Raw genomic sequence first — 27,515 nt, 5'->3', positions numbered from 1 at the left:
AAGACAAAGTTCAAACAAAAACAGCAGGGAAGATCCTTCCACACAGGCACTCTGACTACTGGTTCTCAGTGGGAAATGTTTTTCAAGAGGGGGACAGAAACTATGAAAGGAAGGACAAATACCCTAAGGCACCCCTCTCTCCCTCCCTGTCCCATGCATTCACTGCACTAGAAGAGACAAAGGAAGCAGCCATTGAACTCTGGGGAAGGCTCCTGACCTGTGCATTTGGTCAGCAATCTGCTGGAGCATGTGGTGAGAAACTTTGCTTGAATCTAATATAGTTTAAGGTAGGCATTACCAAACATCTTATCTTTATTTTTCTTGTAACCATTTCTGACTTTTATGCCTCATTACTTGTACTCATGTAAAATCTCTCTCTTTGTAGTTAATAAACTTGTTTTACTGTTTTAATCTAAACAGCAAATCTAAATTTGCTCTTCCCAGGAAGGGGCTGGGTAGTACAGGACATACGTTTCTAGGAGGAAATCTGAGACTGGGAGATGTTGGGATGATTCTGAGGTAAACTTTAAGGCTGATAAGAGTCAAGGTGTGGCTGGCTGGCTGCAGCACACACAGATGGAGCTGGAAGTGATTTATATGCTGGAGGTTGTTTGTGATCGGTAAGGCATTGTAAAGGGCACCCCAGCTTACAGACAGGAGTGACATAGCTACTCATTAGTTGGGTTGTACCCTGGTATGTCACAGCACCATTTGGATTGTAAGTCTAAACATATCTACAGTTTTGCTTTTTACCCTCCATATTGTGCTGAAAGCTCCACAGAGGTGTCAGAAGAAATTTTTGCATCAAGGTACCCAAAGTTCGGGTCTAGTACAGCAGCCTAATGAGTGTCCATCAGGAGAAGCTCCCCAGGGTTAGAAGAGCAGCCTTTTTCAGGGGTTTAGTGTGTTGCCCCCATAGCAGTTTTCGGTCTGTGTGATCTCTGGGAGACATATATTATGTCCTGAAAATCCAACCCTTGTTTCTTGGATGATAGTTCAGAGAGCTATTAGGTGTACTAGCCCTGAAATCCTCACTCTGTAGTTTTAGAAAGCATATATGTTCATGAAATTTTTTTGCTGATATATTATCTTGTCCATGTGAAATAGGGTTTGTTACAGCACTGAAATGCAAACTTGGCATTCCAGACTCTAGCTTCCAGTAAGAAGGCCAAGAAAGTCATCATCTTATTTCTGGAGAACTCTACAGTGACATGTAATATTTGAAATATGATATTGCTATGCAGAACACGGTGATTTTTTTTATCAACTTACATTGAACTTCATTTTTGGTCATACCCTGTCCCAGACCCTTTCAATCCAGGATTGTTCTTTATTACAGCATACAGTTTTGCTCAGTCTTGTACTACATAATTCAGAACTGGATCTGTGCTTGGATTTTCCTTTACTTATGTAGATGTGGCTCTTACTCTCACAGAAAGATCTCACTTTGGATTTTGGGCAAATGTCTGCACAGGGATGTGTGGCTCTTACTTTATGGGCACCAGATCACCTTTATATAATTCTGATCTCCTGATCAAATACCTGCAAAACTTCAGTAACAAAGTACAAGATGTATGAAGAAACTCAGTATATCATCTGCCCCAGAATTTCTCCAAAGGGTGTGTCTAGTTACTGAATATTGAAATACTTTAGACCCTCAGTCATCCAATTCTTACAGCAAATGATTTTGTAAGTGCACAATGGTGTAGTTAAGCAATAATCCAAGTGTACTCCATGGGAAAAATACCAGACACATGCTTCATGCTGAAATAGGAGTTCATCACCTTTCTTGTAACAGTCAAAGAAGACCAGAAAAGAGAACTCCTAATACTGATGAAATCCTTGTCAATTGGAGACTCTACCTTTGCTTCATATAATTTGTAACTAAAGGGCATTTTTCATGTGTTAGACACATGTATTTTTGTCCTTTGGCTGCAATGTTTGCCATAGAAGAGTCTTTGGCTGTCTGAATACAAGTTTGTAATAAAGAAATGTGGCATTTCAAAAGCACGTAAGTGTCTTAAACTGACTTTCAAAGTGTTTTGTGTTTCTAACTTGTGCCCCTAAGTAACATAGGCCCAAATTTGAAAGATATCTAGGCATTGCTGCACTCAACATCACAATGGCCAACTGATTTAGGATCTTAAAAGATTTAAATCCTAAATCAGCTAGGCTTTGCAATACTGATCACAGCAATTCCTAGAAAGCTTTAAAAATCTGGGCCTTAGGCACTCTTGAAAATCCCACTCAAAATATTCCTTCTCAGAAAGATTGATTTGCAGTATACTTTTTCTCTTCTTCCAGAATTTACCTTTTTAACTTTTCCTATGTGTTTTATTTTATCCTGAAGAGTTTATACTCTAAGGGCCTGTTTTTTTGCCACCCTTACCCATGTTGTCATACCTAACTTGAATTGTCAAACCAGTGGGAGTAAGGGAGGACTCAACAGGAGTAAGGATGATAAAATCTGGCCCCCAGAAGACAAGCAACATATCATGGTTGGAAGAGAGTTATAGTCAATGTAACTTTTGTATAAAACATTTACTTTTTTTTTTTTTTTTTTACTACATATCAGCTATCCCAACAGTCCTTCAACATGTGCACTACTAGTTGACCAATTCCTTGTAGATGTCACAGAAGAGAGGAGAAAGTTGGAGGAGAGGGCGGTAACAATCTGGGTCAGTTCAGGGAGATACCATGTACGGATGGGGTGATGTGGAAGAAGAAATCAAGACTGTACCCATCTAATCTTGTGTTAATTTTGAACTGCAACACAGAGTTTAATTTCTAAAACTGTTATAGTTTGTATAATCAGTTGAATTGCAATGGATATTACAGCTGCCCTCCCTGAATTTATTGACCTAAGCCATATCCAAATAACTGAAGCTCTGCTCTCTGTTTCCAATTCATTAGCATTGCCTTTAACATCACTAGGCTAATAAGTGCTATTGAACTAACTACTTGTGTTCAAGAGGCCTCGGAACTAATAGTTCTAATTCATTTTCCTTTTTCTACACAGACCTACTTTCTTAGGTGCACAGTATCTGGGGGACAATGGATTTCTTCAGACTTTATTTAATGATGCATTAGAACATGGATTTTTTTCTCATTATTATCTCCGAATTGGATTTAGAGAGTAGACCTTTGCTTGCTAAAGGAGATTAAAATACAAATGATAAATTTGACTTTTGACACTAGCATATTTTGTTTCAGTAAAAGTCGCCCTGGGTAAGATTAAAGTCTCTCGGATGTTTCCCATGTTTGTCTTCTCATGTCATGACTGGTATCTACTGTAATAGCGGCCAACACAATGCTGCAGTATTTCAGCTGCAACTGTTCAAAGGCACTTAACTGTGTTTCAGGATTAATTGAGAGGCAAACAATATTTCTGTATACTTTAGGAAAATGAAAACTTGCAAAACCAGTGTTCCGTGTTGCTAAAATATAGGTCAGTGCAACTGACTGACTGTGCCCTTCACAGCAGTTTGCCATTATCAATACAAATAATCAAATAGTAGCAATAGCCAAAGAGCTTTTATTGACTTACACCTGCCCAGTCTAGTGGAAAGGCTGAAATCAGTCCAGACTTTGCTAGTTTCTAATTATAGCCAAAGGCTATGACAGAGATTATATGATCAGGCAAGTTACTGTTAGACCCATGTTCTCCTTGAGGATCAGTAAAACACTTGAAAACAAGAGATGGGCTTTGCAAATTTTATTTTTTGTGGTGTTCTAAAAATAATCTGGTGTTGTAGAGAATGAAACTAAGGGCCTATTAAACAACCAGAGACCCTCTATGGAAAACCAATGGGTTGTTACCAGATCATGATGTCTCAAATTTCTTAGCTTGGTGGGATTTCATGAAAGTTCCAGAATCTAAGTTCTTTAATGTGCGGCATGGCATTCATCCCACTACTTGAGGCTTGGATCTTTGCCCTACTACATTCTTTCTGGTATACTGAAAACGGTAATGCTTGGCTTATTGAACATACCTGAGAATAGCTTTAACCCACATACTTCAAGCCATGGTATGCAAAGGGACAATGAATGGCATGGGATTTTTAACTTCTTGGAAAGTAGCTATCAGAGATAAAACATTCCTTTCTGATATAGATCCATGAAAAATGTGACAAATCCAAACTGAGCCTTTTCTATTACCTTCTGATCTCATTTTGAATCCTCCTCTCCCAGTTTTTTTTATCTAGTTGTGGGAAAACTGAGAAGAATCCACAATCCCATTGCACTCTGACAGTGTTCATCCAAAAGCAAACTGTGTATATTGTTATACCAATAGAATAAAAACCAGCAGGATCTTATTAAGAGGGATAAGGCAAAGATGCCACATTTATTGTAAATATACTGATAAAGCAAAAGATAAAAGTAAACAATGTTGTTTGACTACTTATTTCTTATACACACACACATACATATATATATATAGAGAGAGAGAGAGAGAGAGAGATTCATTCACACAATCATTCATTCAAGTTCTGTATAGGTGTTATAGTTACCAGCCTAGAAGTTGCTCATGCCAAGTTACTGGCCAGGTATCTTAGTCATGAGGATGGAGCTGAGTCTGTGTCAGGTGGACCTGATGCTCCTGGAGGTTGGCAGCAGAACCAGAGACTCAAAGTCATCAGTCTTTAGAGTCCATTCTTATAGGAATTAATTCCTATGTTAGTCTATGGGAACTGGTTCATCCTGCTGTTGCTGACTCAATCAGCAGATGGCACATTCCTGGTAGTTCCACACTGTCCAAAGTTTGTGTTTCTCATCCTTCCAGGTGATGGGGTGGATCCCAGTTTATCCTCAGGGGGTTGTCTGGTGGTCCTATTTGACACATTCTTCAGCCGATGGATACTCCCTTTCTAGGCTGGCACCTCCCTAACCATTTATGTACATCAAGCATTCATCAACATACATTTCATATCTTAACCATATTTTAATTTACTGTCCCCACCACTTTCAGGGTGTGTGCTAATTCATTTGAGACTCCCGGCACTTTAATCACAGAGGGTGCGGGTCTATCCTAGGAGCCCTTGAATGAAGTGAAAATCACTTAACAGCGTATAGTGTTTGTTTACATTGTATCAATTACTTCAAGAACAAAGTCAATTAACTTGTTTGTAAGTTTTACATAATAATAAAGTATCTTTCACAGGATAGATGTAATCAATGGTTTCTACAGACAGTAGTTACAAGTTTTAACAGAAGACCCAAGAGATTTTTGTACTTGGGGAAACTGTTGGATTTTAAAGTGTGAGGGACAAATTATGAGGGGGTCACTGTCACTTGGGGGAATCACTGTTAGTACCTTCTTTAATATCCCTACAATATCAGGGCTACATTGTTGTGGTGGCACTAATAGTCATCGAAATGTGTGTGTGCTAGATTTTTGTTTTTTTTGTGGGCAAGGAAATGTTCAATCTTGGGAAGACATACTGTGTTGTTCTTAGTTTGGGGCTATACAAGGTTCTGTGTACAGGCAGGGATCTTCGGGAAGGGAGCTGTGTGAGCAGCAGAAGAGTTTGCTCTCTGCTTTTGTCTCTGATTAGAGTAAATTCATGAGGCAGAGTTGTTCTCTGAGAGCTGGGCATTAGTGTTGAGCTGGGATTCCTGAAAGAAGGGACTGCCTTGTACACTGGAACAGACCACCTCTGTTCAAGGACTGGTATATGTGTAAAATAAAACAACTTACACTCAGAATATACTTGGACACATCACTGATTTCTCCTCCACTGAAAACTGACCTGCAAGGCCCTGGACATCTGCTCTCAGCAGAGGGGCAATACTGCTAGGCGAGGTGGAGAGCTTCTTAATGACATTCTAGCTTGCCATCCTTTGATCCCCAATCCCTTTAGGATCCCTGAACAAGGGAACAGGGCTACTCAGGGGAACAGGGGTTTAAAATGCCAGCTCCTAAGCAACCAGAGGAGCTAACAAACAGGATCAACAAACAGGGGAGTTATGCGAGGGAGCTTAGGTATATCTAGCTTTCATGCTCCCTCTCTAACATTCTCTAAACTTAGGCCAATAAACACCCGTTCCAAAACGAAAAACAGCAGCAAGAGCAAAAATAATGCCAGCAGAAGTCCAGCAGCAGAGAGTGGGCTATCCAGTTTATTGCACTGAATGCAGCATGTACGATTACCTGCCTGATGGGCAGATGGCGTATCTGTTCATTCGGTGCAAGCAGCTCATGGCCCTCTGAGACTGAGTACAGGCTCCAGAGTGACTGAATTGGTGGAGCTAAGGGAGACAGAGAGAGATACCGAGGAAACCTTCCGGGACAGTGTCTGATAACCTCTGTGCTGTTGAGGAGAATGAAAATCTCAAGGAAGGAGAACATTAAATGGGAGTAGAGGGAAATGATCCCATAGTTGGGACTTTTCTTCCAGATGATGTCATAGTATCCTCTCACACTGAGGATACCCCTCTGGGGGCGGGGACCCATTTTAAGGAAGAGACAGGTAATGGTAATGGAGATTTGATTTTTAGAAATATAGATAGTTGGGTTTGTGCTGACCAGGAAAATCGCATGGTGAATTGCCTGCTTGGTGCAAATGTTGTGGATCTTTTGAGACATCTAGACAGACTTATGAACAGTGCTGAGGAGGAGCCGGTGGTCATAGTACATGTAGGTATCAGTGACATAAGGAAATGTAGGAGAGAGGTCCTGGAGGCCAAATTTAGGCTGCTAGGTAAGAGATTAAAGTTCAGGACCTCCATGATAGCATTGTCTGAAATGCTTCCAGTTTCACGTGCAGGGTAAGTTAGACAGGCAAACTGCAGGGTCTCAATGCATAGATGAAACGATGGTGTGGAGAGGAGGGTTTTATTAGGAATATGATTCCTTTTGGGAAAGGAGGGAAGGATGGGGTTCACCTAAACTAAAAAAGAACCAGACTGCTCTCATTCACTCCCCTGGGACATGCAGGCACAGCCAATATGTTTGCAGTGCATCTGGAACCCTTTTCTACCATAGAATATGCAAGTGACTGGCTCTGCCCACAAATAGTGATTCTGCTTTCAGTGGAGTCAATGGCAAACCTCCTATTCACTGAAATAGGCACAGGATTGAGCCTACGGTGAGTAAGGCTGGCCTGGGAAGGGGTAAGACCTTGCTAAACTAATTCAGCACATCTTTCAAAAAAACTTTGTTGTACAATAAAGCTGCATAGTGGACAGTGGAACACAGCAAGGACACGGTACAGGCAAAACAACTTCTTTCTATAGAACCTTCCATGGATCACAAGTGAGAGACCTCCTTTCTATTGATTCATAGTAGAATCACTAGTCTAGGGCTGCCACTAGTCACCCTTAGTATTTTGCCAGGAGGCTGGTGAGGGGTAGGGGAATGCAGGGAAGTAGAAAGTGTTCTGGCAGGGATATAATGATGAGAGTCACTGGCTTGTATTATGCAAGTCAAACACTAGAGAATTGAAGGGCCCCTTCTGGCCTTGAATCTTTCTATAAGTGGGAACTGTGTATAAGGTGGAAAAATGGAGGGGGAAGGGATACAGGCAGAGATGGTGCTGGGAATGGAAGGAGGGGGTGAGAAATGGGAATTTTTAGGTAATATAGTGAAAGTGTCATTTAAATTATCTTAATCTTGCTGAGGTCAGAATTAAAATTGTTCAGTACAGTGTGACTGTGGAGAGTTGGATGTGTGTAACATTACTGGGCTTTAAAGGGCGTTTGTTGAGCAAATGTAGAGTATATGTGAGCACATCTAGATGTCATGGTGTTTACTTGATAGGGTGAGTGGATTGTGATGGGTTGGGTCCTAAATCCTAACTGGTGATTGCCATGCTTTTAGAAATCACATTTATGAAATGCCCTTGAGTAACCTTAGTATGCATTAACCATTTTAGGTAGTGTGAATGTGTCTGTCTAGCCAAACAACAAAATTGCAACAAAATACTAAAGTCAAGGGATGCCTGATTTACGGTAAAGCTGCCCTATGCCATTGTTGAATATCTTCCTGGTTTTAAACACATAATTAGAAAACCCACCCGGCATCGCCAAGAAATGGAAAAGAAACTAAACAACAGACAGTGGAAAACACATGCACTAAAGTAGCAGTTTGCAAACTTCTTAAGCTGAGCCCTCCTCCCCCCTTTGAGTTACAATTTTTGGTTGTGTATGCCCCCCCAGCTAAAAATAGACACATACAAAAGATGCTTGATAGACCACTGGTAAACCTAACAGAGACTTTAACGCAATTTAATTATCTACATCTGTAAGTTTCATATACACAGATACTCACAAATGGCACACCTGAAGTTTGCAGTGCACTGCTTCTATGTTGAATACCTGTCCCTCCCTCCTTGGGTTTTCAGGGTGGGGGAAGATGCATGCGAAGGTCACTGGGGGCACAGCCAGTACTGGGCACGGAGCGTGCCGGGAGCGGAAATTAGCATGGCCACAGCAGATGTTGACACTGATCCAGTGGCGTTGGAACAATTTGTATGGTGGGGATGCTGAAAGCCATTGCACAAAACTGCAAACCCTGTACATGATGGAAACCACTTCAAGCCAGGGGGTTCTGCCAGACCCCTAGTTCCAGCTCTAGGTTGCCCACTGAGGTGAGTCGGGGGTGGAAGTGTCACTCCCTCCCTGCCCGCCCGGGGGCTAGCACAGGCCCTGCCATGCAGGGCTGGCATGCGACGCCTGGCTTTGCTGCTCCCACCTCCCCTCCAGGGCCCCCTAGGGATGTACACCCTGCAGCTTGAAAACCTCTGCACTAAAGCAGTATCTCGAGCTATTACGCTGCCTTTTCTGGGACTGTAGCGAACTGTTAGCAGAAAATATCCCAGTAGAGGAGCTCCTGCGGAGGGTGGTGCCGCACCTGAGAGCAAAGCAAGGCCAGCTTCAAAAGCCAGACAACGAGACAAGACTGGCCCCGAAAACCTTCCTCTCCTCCTGCTGGGACTGAAACCAGGGAGTAAAGAGTTAACACTGTGGCAGGGGTCCCTTTACCAGGAAAGGCGGGAGGAGCAGTTCCCATCGTCTTCAGCTTGACTGAAGCCCCCCGCTATGTCTCTGGGGGGCAGGGGCTGCAGGGGAAGCCTGGCTTTTCCAGCCGCAAAGGAAAGCAGCGTGGTAGCCACCCTCCTCCGCCCGCGTCTATTCGGAGCCACGTTATCTCATTCCCGCAGGCGCGACGCGTTTAGCCGCTTGGGCCAGGGGGTGGGGGGCGGCAGGGCACGGAGTGGGGCGCCGCGTCCTCCTCGGTGAGAGGCGAGCAGAAAACGGGGCAGCGTAAAGAGGCGCGGAGGGAAACGCCGCCTAATACCAACGACACCCACAATGCAAGACAGCCGCGGGCCAGGAAGCCGCATTGGTTGGAGAGGGAGAGCGGGGGAAGCCGCCAGGCGTGCTCCTGGCCAGCAGGGAGGCGGGGCCGGCCGGGGGCTGCTCTGTCACCCTATTAATAGCGGCGTCCGGAGACAGCGCCGCTGGCCAGAGCCGCGGGGACCATGGAGGGAGACGGGGACGCCAAGGGGAGCCTGCCCGGGAAGCGCAGCCTCAGCCACGGAGCGGAGCAGCAGGCGGCGGCTGTGCCCATGATCCCAGCCATGGAGCTCGCCCAGGAGCCGGAGAAAGCAGCGCTTAGCGGCAAAAGCAAGAACCCCAACACCTATACAGTGCTCTCCCTGGTAAGAGGCGAGCGAGGTGCTAGGGGCTCTGGGACAGGTGCCTCTAGGGGGCCGGGTCCCGCTGCTCTGCAGAGGGAGCCATGAATAGCCACAGGTAGGACTTTAGTCCCCTGCTGCAGCTTCCTGGTGCTCCCCTGCTACACTGGCCATAAGGAGCAGGGCAGCCCCGTTTATTGGTTACAAAGCCCCCCCCCCCCCGGGTGAGAGCTGAAATTCTGCAGAGGAATAAAAAAGCTTCCTGCTGAGCAACCTCCGCTCCTCTGTCTTTGATTCAGCACCATTCCCCCCCTCAACGAGCAATTAAACCATAACATTAAAGAATACATAGCGAGGTGGTGCTTTAATGTGCAGGGCTGATGGAGCCAGTGTGGGTAAGTTAGATATACCCAGGCAGAAATGCCAAGTGCCTCACTTTATCTTGCATTCATTTAACTCTGGATTTAAAAACATCTTGTGCGAAGGGCTTTGCCATGTGCTTCAACAGGGAATTTAAAAAAAACCTCCTGTCACAAGCTGAGCTCCTTGTAGTCGGAGAACAGGAGGCTGAGCCATGAACTGGGGTTCTAATAGTTGCTCTACTTATTGCCTGGCTTTAGGGGAGTCAGTCAGAGCTCTCCAGGGCCAACCGGGAAATTGACCCATTGTTGACAATGGTTGTCTGCGGTGGGTCATCCTGTTCTGTAAACGGTTCAACTGTTGGGAGGCACGGAACAGTTTTCAGCACTACCGACTCTTCAAGAACACTCCGAGTGGTAGTGCTGAAAACAGTTTCATCCTGCCTCGATTAGTAGTCCAGCGAGTGTTACACAGTTCTATCAGAAATTATTTTATCTTCTATTTTTATACGTAATAGCCTATCTGAAAGAGATCCCCCCCCATCTATTTTCCCTGTTGCATTTAATAGCACTCATTTTCACTGCTTCCTCTCTGAACTCGGTTGGTTTTTCCCTGTTGTGGGTGTTTGGCAATGCAACCTGGGAGAGGAAAATAGACAAAACTGTGACTGAAAAATTTGTAGTGGACCAGAAGGTGCAATACCAGAAACTACTTTTAAATTAATTTTTGAAGTTATGCCAATTAGAAGTTTATGGTGTCCCTTGAAACCATTTTCAGTCCTGTTTCAGGGAGACCCATTGCTGAGAGTGGTTGTTAGTAATGTGTCAGTTCCCTAGTACAGTTGCATCTCCCCTGTTCTCATTTTTGCCATCTGTACAATGAAGATAATAATAACATTCATACCTCACAGGGTTGTTATGAGGCTAAAATGATTAATGTATATAAAGAGCTTTGGCATCCTTGGGAGGAAGGCACTATAGAAATACAAAATATTGCTTTTGCTTGTGTGTGCATAAGCAGTAATTTTTTAGTACAGTATGTTAAGGCCTACAGCTTTGAGGTTCCTTTTCAAATATATATATGAACTTGCACCCTCTTTGATAATTAGTGCTAACATGCAAACACTGCTGACACTTTAAAATGAACTGTGTGCCACCTCACAATTGCCTTTAAAAATCTTTAGCTGTTAGCTGTACATTGATCATATGCATACCTGTCTGATGTGTGAACTGTGCATAATCACTTGAGTCTTTTTAAGTCTTGTCGTAGGTAGTGTAATTATATTATATGCTAAATTCACCCCAGAGTTTTGCGCATTTTTTTCTGCTGTAGAACTTACTGGCAACCTCACTGGTGAAAAGCCTTCTGTGTGTGTGTGTGTGTGTGATGGAGGGGGCAAGGAGGTGTGGCACTGGAAGGTGGTTACAGCCATACTCTGGGGTTAACTATAGGTCAGCACAGCCCCAAAATTGCTTGGTGCTTGCTGGAAAGGGCTGATGGTAAAAACTTGGCTCACTTTTTCAAGGCACCTGAGTCAAAGCAGGGACTTGAACCTAGCTCTCCCACATCCCATGGGCATATCCTAACCACCAGCTTGTCGCATATGTTGGGGTGTGTGGGTGTCCTCTCACTCTGTTTTGACTCCTGTTCAATCTATTCCACTTTACATTAATAATTAAATATTAATTGGTCCAGAGAAGAAGACACTGACTGTGTACTCCAGTGGTTATGGCATTCACCTAGAACAGAGGTTCTCAAACTGTGGTCCATGGACCACCAGTGGTCCACGGATAGTTCCATCTAAGGTGAATGCCTGGGTGGCCGCACACAAGAGAATGACAGGCCACCCACCTAGATTAGTGGAGCTGCGCAGTCGTGGCTCCACTAATTAGGTGCCTGGACCCTGGAGAAGATGCACATGTAAGGTGAGGTGGTGGCCTGGGGGAAATACGGGGTAAGTAGGAGGGGGCAGTGGGGTGAGAAGAAGGGGTGGGGGGGACATGCAGGGCTGCGGCGGCCAGAGAAAGAGGCGACTTTTCCTAGCTCCAGGGTTGCAGCTGCCAGGGAGAGACAACCCTCCTTCCCAGCCTCAGCTCGGGGGCTGCTGTGGCAGGGGCGAGAGGGCACATCCATCGCATTAGAAAGGTAAGACTACTGATAATAAAATATGAGTTGTGTGCTTTTATTTGTAGTACAAAATAACCTTAATTATTATTAAGGTTTTTTTATATAGTGCTTTTATCCAAAGCGCTTTGCAATAGTTAGCTAACGGTACAAACAACATTTGGAAAGATCATTAAGTGGTCCCAGATGAAGACCCTGCTCTCAATCAGGTGTCTAACTTGTGTGATACTCGCTATTGTATTATCTATTTTTGTTTTTTTTCATAGAAACATTTCATAACATTTCTGTTCTGTCCTAATGCCGAATGGGAACATTTTTGATATCTCAACATTTTTCATGGAGTGGGAAAACTTTCCCACCCAGTTCTATGCTTACGAGCTTTGGTGAACAAGGATGGACCTAAACATGCTTGAAGGTAACGTGTGCTTAAGTGCTCTGCTAAATCAGAGCCCTATTTGCTCAAGCAGTGTTTTCTCTCAGACTTGTCACGGTATTCATCCCTCGTTGAGGATTACATACGTAGAGAGTCTGAAATTTTAAATGAAGCATTTTTGAGTAATCCAAGCACAGATATAATTTTGGGTTTTTTAAAATCTCTTTAAAAATATGACTTGCCCTTCACATTTGCTGCTGTTGCTGACACTCTGATAACTCAGAATAGTCACACACAATTTACAAAACTTTCCAAAAAAATGGGGGTGATGTTAGACTGAGAAAAAGCATGCGTATTTGTAGCCAAAGGGTCCTGAAAAGTGGTGTTAGAAATGAAAGTCTCTCCCTTAAACATGGCTATAATGGAGAGATTGTGTCTCTCCAGTGCTTTTAGGGAGAATATTTCTAGTTGTAGATGTAACAATTTGTGCAATGATTTCATACCCAGCTGTGCTAGGATTTTTATAAATACTGAACAATGCATTTGATTCAGGACTGATGATCAGAGAGCACTTGCATTAAGGTTTTCGCTTCTTCAGAAAGCAACAGGGCTCATTTACATTCTCCTCTCTCTAGCTTCAGGTTACTCCCACAGATATCAATGGGAGTTGTGCATACATAGGGCATCATGTGGCTTGCCCCAGTCACAAGAGTGCAAGGCCCAAATTACAGAAGAACTGCATAGCTTCTGTGTGGAGGGGAACAGGCTATGAGGACTCTACCTGTGGGGTTGGGGTGGTGGTTTTACAAGCCCTTATAAGATGCAGAGCAGTACTTAGCAAAGGCACGCCATACAGGAATGTACAGTGGCTGATGGAGGTTTGTGGACAGAATAAAAAGTGGTGTGGAGTTACACCTCCGTGAACTGGGACTGTATTTGGTTCATTGACTATAAATGTGGGGAGTTCTGTGCTTTGGATGAAAAATATCTCACATGGACCATCCATATGAACCTGAGTCGGAAATGGTCTTTAGCATAAATAGAAGGCCAGATCCTTGGCTGGTGTGAATTAATGTATTCTCTTGACTTCTATGGATGTGTGTCAGTTTTCTCTAGTTGAAGATCTGGCCCAAAGAGTGAAAAAGTTGTTGACTAGTGGCCAGATCATTCTCTCCACTAATGGACTCAGAGGACTTGGATCAGGGTGGAGGGGGAAAAAATAGGGAGAGACACACTTCTGTGGCATTGTTCCCCTTCCCACCCATTGGTGAAAATCAAGTCTCCATGCTTTTTATTGATCTGTCACCTGCCTTTGATACCATTGATTATGAGTTGTTGTTGACTTGCCTGCACACCCTGATCGGGCTGCTCTTCAGTGGCTTCATTGTTTTCTTTCAGAGAGATCTCCATGGGTAATTGTGGGCAATTGCTCCTCTTCCCAAAAAGCTCTCAAGTGTGCTGTGCCACAGGGTGCCATTCTGTCACCTTCCTCCTGAAATAGAATTATTCTACTTAACTGCCAGGGGGCAAATTTGTCACGTACACATGGGAGATAGAAGAAGGGCAATATGCAGCGTCAACTATATCTTAACTCAGGAAGTTCCTTCGAGAGGAAATGTAGCCAAACTCCAAACCTGGAGACAATGGAACTTTCTGTGCCTGCGTCCTGTAGATAACTAACTGCTTGGTTTGCAAAATAACACAAGGGGGGAGCAAGTAGGTGAACAATAAGGGGTCATAAGAGGGGCATATTCATGTAGCTTGCTAATTATGTATGGTAATGATAGCAAATTTTGGCCAATCATAGAGCGATAGATTATCATAGTCAACTGCATATAATGCTTTGGTGTAAGTGTTTTCTTTGTTCTTGCTGACTTATGAGCTCAAACCCAATTGCAATTGAAATAAACGGATTGCCCCTCCCGGGGCTCCTTGCTTGATTAGCTGTGTCTGTCTCTCCTTATTCCTCAGCTGGAACGGACAGGAATTTCTGTGACACTCCTGAGTCCTGTACAACATGTATATGGACCATTAATAAGGTTAATGAGACCTGAGGTTTGTGTCTTCAGTTTGCTGATGATACCCAACTGTATGTCTCAGTCTCCACCAACTCAGATGATGTGCCTCAATCAATGTCTACCAGGATGAGGGTGAGCTGGCTAAGGCTCAATCCTGACAAGAATTAAGTGATAATGGTGCTTTGAGGGAAACAGATTGAAGAGATGGCAGAAATAATAGCCTCTTTGAGGGAGTTCATCTACCATTAGTGAGCAGAGCTGGAAACTCAGTGAACTCTAGACCACAAGCTACTATTTGATGATCATACTGCAGAAGTAATCCAGTCAGCTTTTTGCCACCTATGTCTGGGTAGGTGGCTGCAGCCTTTCATTTAGGATGCAGACCTTGCCATTGTTACCTCAAAATTAAACTATTGCAACGTGCTCTACATGGGGCTGCATCTTAAAAACATTTGGCGATTGAAGCTAGTACAGACTGTGGTGGCTTGCTTACTAAGAGCATCTTGCTGGGAGCACATATCAACTCTCAACCTTTACTAGCTGCCTGTTGGTCTCTGGGTTTAGGGGGTTGGTTATGACCTATAAGGCTCTCAGTGGCCTAAAACCGGCTAGCCTAAAGGATTACCTCTCTTCCTATACCATACTGACACAGCTCAGGTCAGCATAGAACAAGTTGGATCTCTCTCATTAAAACAGAATAGGTGGCAGCATGCTCTCTGTGAAGGATCTGGCACTCCGGAACTTGCTTCCTCCCGCCATGGTCCAAAGTAGCTCAAATCTGGTGACCTTCTGGGCATTAGGCAAAAGATACCTCTTTGCTAGGGAATTTGGAGAGGGCCAAGGGTGTGCTTCCCAGGACGATGAAGGGTGGAAAAGGTGTGTGTGTGTGTGTTGCTGTTGGGGCTTTGTTGGAATACTAAATGTGTAGGTTGCTTAGAATCTTGTATAGGCATCTTTTTAATTATTATTTAAATCAAATTAAATAAATATCACACAGAAGACCTTCCATGAGAACCCGGTGGGGAAGGGAAGGAGTTGAGGATTGCTAGGTCTTCCCCTAGAAATCCATGGAAAAAACATATGTAACCTAGTGTTAAGATTATGCTGTCAGGTTGATTATTTTCTTTCCCCCACTGCAATTGGGGATGCACTGGGGGTCACAACCAATGGAGGTGTACATGGGAGGTTACTGTGACTGGGTGAGCCAGGAAACAGTTCCAAAGAAATGTCCTTGGCCTCTCACAGAGCACCTGAGTTTGGGTAGATCTTTGGATTGAGTTCTAATTCTATGGGGAAGCCTCTCCAAGGAGGATGATCACACAGAAACCGAAGTCCAAAGTATGGATTCTCCAGTCCTGCACTTAAAACCGACCTACACAATGTGTCTTGGTACTTAATAATTTAGAAGTAAGAAAAAACACGATTGTGAGGAGTCACATTGGGTTTGAGCCAAAAGTCCACTGAAATCATTGGGAATTCTCCTCTCTCTAGCTACTGCCATTGACTTCAGTGGGCTTTGAATTATGCCATTGGGGTATAATTGTCAGTTCTGCTCCAGTAGCTCTGATTAGAAGATTCAACAAAAGCAACCCAGAGGCTGTGTGATACAATGTTTAGGGGACAGGGCTGGGGCTCAGGAGACCTGGATTCTATTTTGGCTCTGCCACTGACCTCCTGTGTGATCCAAGGAATGGAAAACCTACCTTATGGGAGGAGACTCAAAGAGCTTGGCTTGTTCAGGCTAACCAAAAGAAAGCTATGGGGAGATACAATTGCTCTCTATAAATACATCAGAGGGTTAAATACCAGGGAGGGAGAGGAGTTACTTAAATTAAACACTAATATGGACACAAGAACAAATGGATATAAACTGGCCATCAAGTTTAGGCTCAAAATTAGATGAAGGTTTCTAGCCATCAGAGGAGTGAAGTTCTGGAACATCCTTCCAAGGGGAGCAGTGGGGGCAAAAAACCTGACTCGCTTTAGGACTGAGCGTGATAAGTTTATGGAGGTAATGGTATGATGGGACTGCCTACGATGGCATGTGGCCCATCAGCGACTGCCAGGAGCAAAAATCCCCAACTGCTGGAGATGGGACACTAGATGGGGAGAGCTCTGAGTTACTACAGAGAATTCTTTCCCAGGTATTTGCCTGATGGGTCTTGCCCACATGCTCAGAGTCTAACTGATTGCCATATTTGGGGTCGAGAAGGAATTTCCCCCCAGGTCAGATTGGCTGAGACCCTGGGGATTTTTTTGTCTTGCTCTATAGCAGTGGTTTCCAAACTTGTTCCGCCGCTTGTGCTAGGAAAGCCCCTGGCGGGCCGGGCCGGTTTGTTTACCTGCTGCGTCCACAGGTTCGGCCGATCATGGCTCCCAGTGGCCGCGATTCGCTGCAGCAGGCCAATGGGAGCTGCTGGAAGTGGCAGCCAGTACGTCCCTCGGTCCGCGCCGCTTCCAGCAGCTCCCATTGGCCTGGAGCAGAGAACCGTGGCCACTGGGGAGCCGCGATCGGCCAAACCTGCGCATGCGGCGGGTAAACAAACCGGCCCGGCCCGCCAGGGGCTTTCCCCGCACAAGCAGTGGTTCCCAAACTTGTTCCACTGCTTGTGCAGGGAAAGCTCCTGGCAGGCCAGGCCGGTTTGTGTACCTGCTGCATCTGAAGGTTCGGCCTATCGCGGCTCCCAGTGGCTGCGGTTCGCTGCNGGCCCGCCAGGGGCTTTCCCCGCACAAGCAGTGGAACAAGTTTGGGAACCACTGCTCTACAGCAAGAGTCACGGGTCACTTGCAGATTTAAACTACTGTAAATAGTGAATTCTAACTTGAAGTCTTTAAACCATGATTTGAAGACTTCAGTCACTCAGCCAGAGGTTAGGGATCTATTACAGGAGTGGGTGAAGTTCTTTGGCCTGCAGTGTACAGAAGGTCGGACTAGATGATCACAATGATCCCTTCTGACTTTAAAGTCTATGAGTGAGTCTATGAATCTTGGGCAAGTCACTTCCCCTCTGAGAATCTATTTCCACTCCTGTCCTTTGTCTGTCTTGTCTTTTTTTTTGACTGCAAGTTCTTTGGGACAAGGACACTCATACTATGGGTTTGTACAGTGCCTAGCACAATGGGCCCCTGCTTTCCGGTGGGTAGGGTGACCAGACAGCAAGTGTGAAAAACCGGGACAGAGGGTGGGGGGTAATAGGTGCCTATATAAGAAAAAGCCCCAAATATCAGGACTGTCCCTATAAAATCGGGACATCTGGTCACCCTACCGGTGGGACTTTCAGGGGCTACTTCAATACAATACATAATAATAATAGTAATGTTGTTGATGTCCATAAAATTTCTAAAGGATGCCCCTGAAAAGTAATAAGTAGACAAAATAGAAGGTCAGAGTAACTAATGCTGGGACCAAATGGAGTTTAAAATTGCTATTTCAGACTACCCATTAAACCTCCATGATATGCTGAATTTTGAAATTCTATGTGCTCTTATTGGGTGGGGGGAGTCTCAGTTAAAAATATTGCTGGTCTTCCTGAAGTATTCTTTTATTTTGCAAGTAAGGTGAATAGCAATATGTTGGAACAAGGACATTATGTAATAATTTTTTTTGCCTTTGTTTTTGCAACATTACAACTTTCCTGCTTCAACAATAATTTTATGTTTGAATTTTAAAGGTGTTCATTTTTTTTATTGTAAAAAAATAAATAAAAAGTACCAGTTTCAAATTGAATGGGTCCGCCGATTCCTTTTTTATTATATTCCCCAACATGTCTACGTACACTGTTACCCACTCTATTTAATTAAAATGAGAAAATCCTAACTTTTAGGAGTTTTAAGAACACAGTCACTTTTGATTTTGTTTTTCTGGTAATCTCATTTTCCAAAGGTGGTTTTGAATATAACATTATATTATAGAATTTGTTTTAGCTCCTCATTAAGCTTATAGAAATCGTGTGTGTGGTGTACAATTTCTATACTTTTGGATAAGAAGGTGTGTGCGTGTGTGTGTGGTGGGTATTGGAGTTGGGTGTTGGAGAGACAAGAAGTTAAGGAGTAAACTTTCTCCTTCAGAGCAGGGAAAATCTAGGAAAGCTAATTGTTCCTCTAAGTTATGACCCTTTTTAGCTCTATTTATTTTTCAGTTTTTACTTGCTCAAATGAAATAGCTATCCCACATATCTGATGGTAAAGGGCAAGTACTGATGCAAAGTTGAAACATTATTTGAAGGAGTACTGCTTGGAGCTGGGGCTTTGTTTATATTTAGAAAGTTGATTGGTTCATTGGATAGGGTATTAGTCTGGGTTCCGTTTCCTGCTCTGCCAAAGCCTTCATGTATGACTGTGGGAAAATTAGTCACTTAGTCTCTCTGAGTATGTCTACGCTGCAGTGAAAGATTCATGGCACAGTGATGGCTGGCCCAGGTCAGCTGACCCTAGGGTGACCAGATGACAGAAGTGAAATATCGGGACGCGGGGGGCGGAGCAAAAAAAAAAAAAACCCACTGCCGGAGAACAGGGGGTAAAATTGGCGGGGGCGGGCTGGGGAGGCGCGGCAGCCAGCAACAACAAACCCCCAATTCTTTTTGTATAGTAGGACTCGGGAGGTACTTTTCAACCTAACATATACCCCAACACACCTATGGCTGAGACTCAGCTCCCCTCAGACTGGTTCTCCTCTCCTCTGGTCCTCCTCTTCACATTTTTAAGCTTTCGTTGTTTAGCAGAGAGCAGAAACCAAAGCCCCACACACAGCCACTCCGTTCAAGAGAGCACACAGCAGTACTTGTGTATATCAGTAAGAGCCACTCAATCTGTGGTGCATTTACAAACGCCTCCTTCCACCCAGATCCCCTCCCTTCCAGGGGAAGAGACTTCAGCTCTGGAAACAGCGATTGCTGGGTCTGCAAGACTGCCCTAACTCTAGAGAGCTCCTCTGCCCCCAGAGGAGGGCAGGGCAGGCAGCATGGCTAGGGGGCTGCTCCTTTAAACCCCGTCCCGGACTGGAGGCTTTTGGAACCGGGGAGCCAGAGGAAAGGGGGCTGAGCAGGTGAGCAGTTACCTAGAGTGAGTGGCCGTTGGCTCTGGAGCAACGCGAGCTGCTGCTGCTCAGCTACAAACTGAGCTGGGCTACCATCCCTGCCCCCCACCCAGCAACCAGAGCCGCCCTCCAAAGAGCTCCCTCCACTGGGCGAGGGCAGGGGCAGGGGTGCTCTCTGCCCGCTGCCGGCGCCTACAAGCCCCGCCCCTGCCTCTGAGTGCCTGGGGAGGGGGCTGCAGCACTCTGCAGGCTCCTGCCGGCCGGCGCCGGGAGCTCAGCTGCGCTGCCGTAGGGCCCGGAAGAAGCGGGGAGCGGCGCCGGCTTGCCGCGGTCCCCCAATATCGGGACATAAAGTGTGTCCCGACCGATGTAAGGTCGGGACACGGGACAAGTCCCCTAAAATCGGGATTGGCCGGTAATATCGGGATGTCTGGTCACCCTAGCTGACCCAGGCTCATAAGGTTTTAAAATTGCAGTGTAGACATTCAGGCTTGGGCTGGAGCCTGGGCTCTGACACTGTGTGAGGTGGGAGGGTCTCAGAGGCCAGGCTTCAGCCCAAGCCTGAACGTTTATACTATTTTTGGCCCTGCAGCTGGAGCCCTGTGAGCCGGAGTTAGCTGACCAGCTGACCTGGGCTCTGAGACTTGGTGCCGCTCTACAAGGCAGCACAAATGGAGGGAGGGGAGACAGCATGGCAGAGAGAAACAGACACACACACACACACACACACCGTGTGTGTGAGAGAGACACGCATTGCCCCTGTAAGCATGCTGACCCCACTCTAAGTACACTGCCTTTTTAAGTAGATCAGCAAGTTGAGACAGCAGCTGCTGCCAGCAAGTTCCCTCCATCCTGTGCCCTGTCCTGTGTTCCCCCCCACCGTCACCCCCTGGTCTGTGGAGATCCGGTAAAGGAGCTGGGGGGGAGGGTAGGAGGGGAAGGAAGGGGGACACTCTGACATTAGCACCCTTCTTCCCTCTTCCCCCCCCCCCCCGCACAGCAAGCAGGAGGCTCCCGGGAGCAGCTCCAAGGCAGAGGATAGAAGCAGCACGTGGCAGTGGGGGGAGGGACACCTGAACTGCTGGCAATTGATAGCCTTCTGGGCGGCTGCCTCACAGGGAACTTAGGGGAGCTGATAGGGGGGCTGCCGGCCCACCCTGGTTCCAAACCCCCACCAGCTAGCTGCAACCGGCTGCTCTTTCTGCAAGCAGTGGACAAAGCAGGCAGCTGCCAAACAGCGTTATAAGGGAACATTGCACAACTTTAAACGCGCTTGTTCTCTAATTGATCAGCAACGTAACAACGTTAACCGGGGCAACATTAAGTGAGGAGTTATTGTACATAATTTTATGCTGGAAATTCATGTAGTAATCTTAGAAACTGCTGGTGGATTTAAGTCATCAATTTAGGAAGTAGAAGCAATAGTTTTTGATGACCGGTCACACAGCATGAAAAGCTAACTATGTGTAGCAAATCCTTGAAATAATAGTCACAGTTAACTGTTGTTGAACAATCCAGATGTGGAAATGTGTTCTCATACACTATTTGTCTAGATAACAGTGATAAAACTGCCTGTGTTTTGTCCATATTAAAACTCCTATAATTCTTACTGTCAGTGGAGCTGCACTGGTGTTAGAAATGGTGGGAAATTTTAGGAAAAAATGACTAATGTAGAGAAGACTGTTTTGCCATAGAGCACTGTTTTACCATCTGAGTCATTGGCCTAACTGTATAAACTCTTTGAGAGAGGCAAAATAGGTGAGGTAATATCTTTCTTGGACCAACTTCTGTCCATGGAAAGTTCAAGCTTTTGAGATACACAGAGCTCTTATTCAGGTCTGGGGAAGGAAGCTGAGTGTCTGAGCTAAAAACAAGTTGGAACAGATTCAGGGTGGATTTGATTTGAATCATGATTTAAATCACTAGTCAGGAAAACTTGATTTAATCCTGGATTGTTACATAAAAGTGCATTCTTGTTGATTGTTATAACCTTAATACATATTCTTCACAACTCAGAGATAGATGTAGGTTTCATTTTTAGAAGGTACACATTATACATTTTTAAAGTGATTTATTTTGAAAACTTTTCAGATTAGTCTTACAGCTATATCAGAAAATGAATGATTGGTTATTTCATTTACCAAAGGTAATTGAAGCAGATATTTATGAAGTCACTGGGAGGTAAACTGTCTCCAATTCAACAGGTTAATCATTAATATTTGGAGGATTTTCTTGCCATGCAGCATTAGGGGGAGAACATCACCGGACAGACATTTAAATTGTTTTATTTAACTAAAACAACAACGTTATGTATTCTGGATTTTTTTCTTCAACAGCAAACATATTTTAACAAAACACGCATATGAATTTTTGAATTTAAACATTCAAGTTTTTTAAAATCAGGTTTGTTTTTGTTAAAATTGTTTTTAACTAAAATAGTTAAATGGAATATTTAAAAAACAAAACAAAAAAAAATTAAATTGACTGTCAGCCAGGTCAACATGAGAAACTTAAAATATTGGTTTCTGCAGCTAACTCAGTTGTCTTCACCTTCATTTTCCTGTTTGTTCATAATCTGGAAAAGAAAAACAAGCTTTCCTGCTTTTTCAGATCCCAAACATTTTCTCAGTTTGGAACGAATTAGCCCAAAGGAAGAAAATATTCTACACGGACAGAAGAAGCTCCTGCTGTTAAAAGTAATATTATCACTTCAACAGTCTCTCAATCCAACTGCTTACGTGACTTCCACCAGTTCACTGGTGTGACTTTCTTTAAAACATCATCAGCAAACATATATTTCTTGAATGGTTCACCCTTAGCTCTGAAGTTTATTATAGTTGGCATTATGGAGGGATGATTGCTGGCTGTCTATGTCATAGCCATCTCCTCTTCTTCGTCAGTTAAGGTTTGACCCTGGTACCGAGTATTGAGAATGTTTGCAAGAAAATGAGCTGGAGATAGTGCTTGTCCCATTTGTTTTTTTTAATGCTTGTAATTTAACTCTGTCATTGCATATTACTCTTTTAAAGATCTGACTCCGTTCCTTCCAATAAAACAGTTATTTCCCTGCATTTTGTTCGAGGCTACAAAAATAGGCTTCAGGGTACTCTGCAGGTGTTCAACATGTCTCTTAAGCCCAATATTGAGACCTTTGGCTGTGATAGTGCCATCTATTTTTTCACAATTTTGTTCACAAACTATCATCAGATTAAGCCAGTTCTTAATATAGTGCTTATAACAGTCCACTATTGAGTGCCATCGCACATCTTGTAGGAGAGTTAGCTTGGTTCCTCCCACTTTTTTCAGAGCAGCTTCTGCAAAGTGGTTATGGAAGTATTTTGCAATTTCAACAACATTAGCCTTTATTTCTGGAACACTGAAGTCTTTGGCTAGGAGGTGCATCAACTGAGCACTGCAGCCGTATGTTACTAGCTTGGGACTCTCTTCTAAACAATTTCTTTTCATCTTGGATACATTCACAGCATTGTCTGTGACCAATCTGCTTACTAGACATTTGATATTTCCTCCCCCACAGATTATTATAGCTTTTACTGCCACTTCTTGTCAGTATTCTGCTGTGTGTGCATTTCCTGATGTATCCATTGTTTCTGTAAGGAAGACATTCCCTTCTTTTGTTGTCACACAAGCACATACAACAGGATCATTGCGGACATTGCTCCATCCATCAAGACTCGGGTTAATAATTACCCTCTAGGCCTTTTGCACACTGCTCAATTTCTCTTTCATACACTTTATCCAGCGATTTGCCTGTGACGTCTGTTCTGTTGGGTGGACTGTATCCTGGTCTTATTGACTGAACCATGTTAATGAAGTGTGGGTTCTCAATCATACGGAAAGGAGAGTTTGTTGCATAAACAAACCAGGCAATTTTTTCATCAATTACCTCTTTTTGTAATCTGCTGGTTCTTATCACAAACTTATCTAAGGTTGTTTCTGGATGATGGAGATTTTTTTTTTCCTTTTTGCTACAGGTGATATACTGTGACTATGTGACATACATGATGTGACTGAAACACTATGATTGGCAGATAACTCTGAAACTATAGAAAATGATAATGATCTTGAAGGTGGAGAGTCTTCAGAATCCTGTATGTTGAGGATGTACAAAATAAGTCAATGCAGTTATTTCATTATTATTACCATACTGCTCATTTAGTATTACTCATTGCATTCACTGACACTCAGTGCTACTTTAAAGGTGAAATTGTAAAAGGAAGATCTACCTATTTCAGCTATTTATTTTTTATCACAACTGCATCTAAAATGACAGTACCATAGAGTAACAACTATATTTTTTGCTCAAACATGAGGATTCAAGAATAACCAGAGGGAAGACAGGCAGTCCTTAAGAAAGAAGTATGAAATAAAAAAGTTTACCAACCTGAAGATCCTGCATGTTCAGACATGTTCCTTTCATCATCTTCAACGTAGCTTCCTCCTGAGAAGGGAAACTTCTCATGATGTTATTTCATTCGGGCAATCATGCCTTGCATTTCTTTGTTGCACTGTTTGCGTTTTGCATGGCAAGCCTGTCTTACCCACAGGTAGAGGAACTTCATTAAAATATTCTCAAACTGGGTCTCTTTTATGGACTGCTGTCTTTATAGGTTTTCCCTTCTAGTGAGAGAATGGTATGGTAGATCTCAAATCAATGAAGGCTATACTCAGAAAGACCTCAAGACTTCTGGAATATGCTGCTCAAACAGTTTCACTTTTGTTTCTACTGCCTGTCCCTCCCTTTTCAAATTTATCTCCAGACTTCTTCTCCTTGTCCAATCTTCTATTCATTGAACTCTTGAAACTTTGCACTTTTAGAGAGAGGTAAGGGATTGACTCCGTGTACACAAATTTGCAGAGGAACAATAGAGTTGAGGTCTGTTATTTCTCACCTCTCTATATTTATTTAAAAACATTTTTGCTGTTAACAAGCATGTTATCTGTGGAGAGACAAATCCAAAGTTTGAGAACGGCAAAACTAAGCATCTCTGATGGTATCTTCTAGACTGAGCACTGAGTCCCATTGGGTAGATAGAAAGATTAACTTAAATAATCTATACAGAAGCCCCTAATCGATGAACCATTAGGACTCTTTTACAAAACTTTTTTTTAAACATTACATGAATATATTGTCTCATATTATAGAATTAGAATTTATAATCCCTATTCCATGATGAGATATCTTTGAGCTATAATGTATCTTAATTAAAACTATATTTAGATAGGTTTTTTCCTCAAAAAGCATTTTATCAAAAGAATCCAATTTAAATAAATAAAAATCCAATTTGAAAAACAAAATCATTGATTTTTTTTTTTTTTTTTTATCCCCCCTGGACAGATTTTTGAGCAGAAGGGGAAACACAAGTTGGAGGTGGTCATTTGAAAGGAAGTGAGCAATTGGGGGTTAGATTGTTATGTATAAAGGGTTTGACGTGGGCAATTAAGGGTATCAGGCAGTGTGGTGTGTTGTAATGAGCCATGAAACCACTGTTTAAACTCTTTGAGTAAGGCCATGTCTACAGTACCACTTTTGTCATCAAAACTTATGTCACTCAGGGGTGTGAAAAAACACTCTCCTGAGCCATATAAGTTTTGCCCCCAAATGTGGTAGTGTGCACAGCGTTATGTTGGTAAGAGAGCTTCTCCCGCCAACATAGCACTGCCTGTAGGGGTCTGTTTAATTATGTTGACAGGAGAGGCCTCTCCCGTTGGCATAGAGCAGCTACATGAGAGATCTTCCAGTGACGCAGCTGCATCAGTTCAACTGTGCTGCTGTAAGATCTCTGGTGTATACATAGCCTTAATCAGAGAAATAGGGGGCAGGGGAAATGAGAGGGGTGGACAAGGTGGGTGAGGTAATATCTTTTATTGGGCCCACGAACTCCACAGAGCTCTTCTTCAGCTCTTTCAAGTTTCATGATGTAATCATAAAAAACCAAGAGAAAAGCACAATAGCAGCATTTTAGAATGCCTCTTACATAGGGGTGCCAACAGTCCCTTATAACAAGGGACGTCCCCTATTTTTTCATCTCTGTGCAACAAGATCAGGAGTTGCTGAGCTTCAAAAAGCAGCAAGAAACACCCCAGTGAGTGTAGGTGAGTACTGTTTATTATTAATAAATACAATTAATAATAATTATAATATTGGTAGGAGGGTGGGGCAGGCGTGCTAAGAAAACAATCCCATGTTTTTGAAATACAGTGTTGGAAATACATAAGGCTATATTTCTAGAGCATTTTATTAATGTGCAGTGTAATAATATATAGGATCAAAATCACTTATTATATATGCAAAACATGGCAAGGTTCAAACTAAGAAGGAATGTGGTGGGCCAGATCTGAGGCCCTGCTCTGGCTGTTTTGCTGTGCTCTGGCAATGCAAAGTGGCCAACCCCCCTCCACAGGGATTCTACCTTTGTCCTCAGTGGGTATAGACCAGCTGTAGTGGTGCCTATACCATACTTTTGGCCTCTGGGCCGGGGGGGGGTTAACAAAAGGAATTCCTATGGTTTGCCGATGCCCTGCTACTAGAATGACCCCTGGGGATTATGGACAGCTGGGTGTACTATAAATCAGAACAACCTTCAGGCTTATGCTGGAGACTGGTTTTAGGACAAGAAGAGTGTAACGGTGACTTAAGGCCACATTTCCTGTTACTTCTGCCTCCATTCATGCACAGAATGCAGCTTGGCTGGACTAGAGGTATAGGCTCAGCGTAGGACTGGCAGTACATTTACACATGCTGCTATGTATTATGTTATAACTATTGAAAGTAGGTGGTATGCAATGCTCTGTTTATTCTTTGGTTATGATTCACTATTGTTGGAATTTAGGGTGACCAGCTGTGTCTGGTTTTCAACCGGAACATCTGTCAAAAAGGGACCTTGGCGGCTCCGGTTAGCACCGCTGACTGGGCCATTACAAATCTGCTTGGTGGTGCTGTTGATCTATAGCAGGCTAGTCCTTACCTGTCCTGGCTCCGTGTTGCACCCCAGAAGTGGCCAGCAGGTCTGGCTCCTAGGTGGGAGGGCCATGGGGCTCAGTGCTGCCTGAGCTCTGGCTCCGCACTCCCGTTGGCCGGGAACCGCTGCCAATGGGATCCAGGGGTGGTGCCTGCGGGCAAGAGCAGTGCACAGAGCTACCTGAGTGCCTCCGCCTAGAAACTGGACCTGCCGGCTGGCAGGAAGCCTGCCTTAGCCCTCACCGCTGCGCCGCTGACTAGGAGCTGACGAAGGTAAGCCTGTGCCCCAATCCCCTGCCCAGCCTAGAGCCCCCTCCCATACCCTGAACCCCTCTGCCCCCCCCCCCAGCCTGCAGCCCCCTCCTGCAGCCCAAACCTATATCCCCACCCCAGAGCCCGCCCCCCCGACAGAGCTCTCACCCCCCCCGGACACCAACTCCCTGCCTCAACCTGCAGCCCATTCCCACACCATGAAATCAGTTTGTCATCTCTCTGGCTGCCAAAGCTGTCTCTGACATCTCTGTGTTTAAGTATGTAGAAACCTTTGTATGTCAGTGTCTCCCACAGGTAAATGTAAAGAAATTCCCCATCATATGAAAAGTTATCACTCGTTGGTAAACTCCCTAAAGGCTGTTTATAATGGCTCACAATGACTTCAGCTACTTTTTAAGGGTTCTTCCCCCTTGAATGACCTTAGGTGGAAATAGCGTGCAAAAATAGTCTTGGAATGTTCAGTTTAGATGCTAATAATAGTTTTGGGAGTGTTAAGTTTAGATGCCAAGACTCCATGTTTCTTTGTGAAACAGAACTAACAACTATGTACATCTGTTAAAATAACCCTCCCTTTTCAGTTCAAAGGAGGTTGTAGACATGCAAACTTCATCTTGCGCCTGATGTTTTTGCATATTGCTGTAAGGATATCCAGCCACTTCAAATGCATTGCTTTAGGGCAGTGGTTCTTAACCTTTACTGCAGCCTGCACCCCTTT

The 27,515-nt window shown here is 44.0% G+C and overlaps 1 protein-coding gene across 1 annotated transcript in view; it reads left to right on the top strand.

The window, feature by feature from the left end:
- Positions 1 to 9,430: 9,430 nt before the first annotated feature.
- Positions 9,431 to 27,515, top strand: part of ENPP1 (ectonucleotide pyrophosphatase/phosphodiesterase 1) — a 76,630-nt gene continuing 58,545 nt past the window's right edge. Inside the window, exon 1 of the mRNA XM_034765643.1 lies at positions 9,431 to 9,662. Coding sequence (XP_034621534.1) covers positions 9,483 to 9,662 — 180 coding nt within the window. The 5' untranslated portion in view covers positions 9,431 to 9,482. The remainder of the gene's footprint in view (positions 9,663 to 27,515) is intronic.

Source organism: Trachemys scripta, chromosome 3, assembly GCF_013100865.1.
Source record: "Trachemys scripta elegans isolate TJP31775 chromosome 3, CAS_Tse_1.0, whole genome shotgun sequence".
In the NCBI taxonomy this organism is placed as follows: domain Eukaryota; kingdom Metazoa; phylum Chordata; order Testudines; family Emydidae; genus Trachemys; species Trachemys scripta.
The sequence above is the reverse complement of the archived record's forward strand: the minus strand, read 5'-3'. Positions and strand labels throughout refer to the sequence as shown.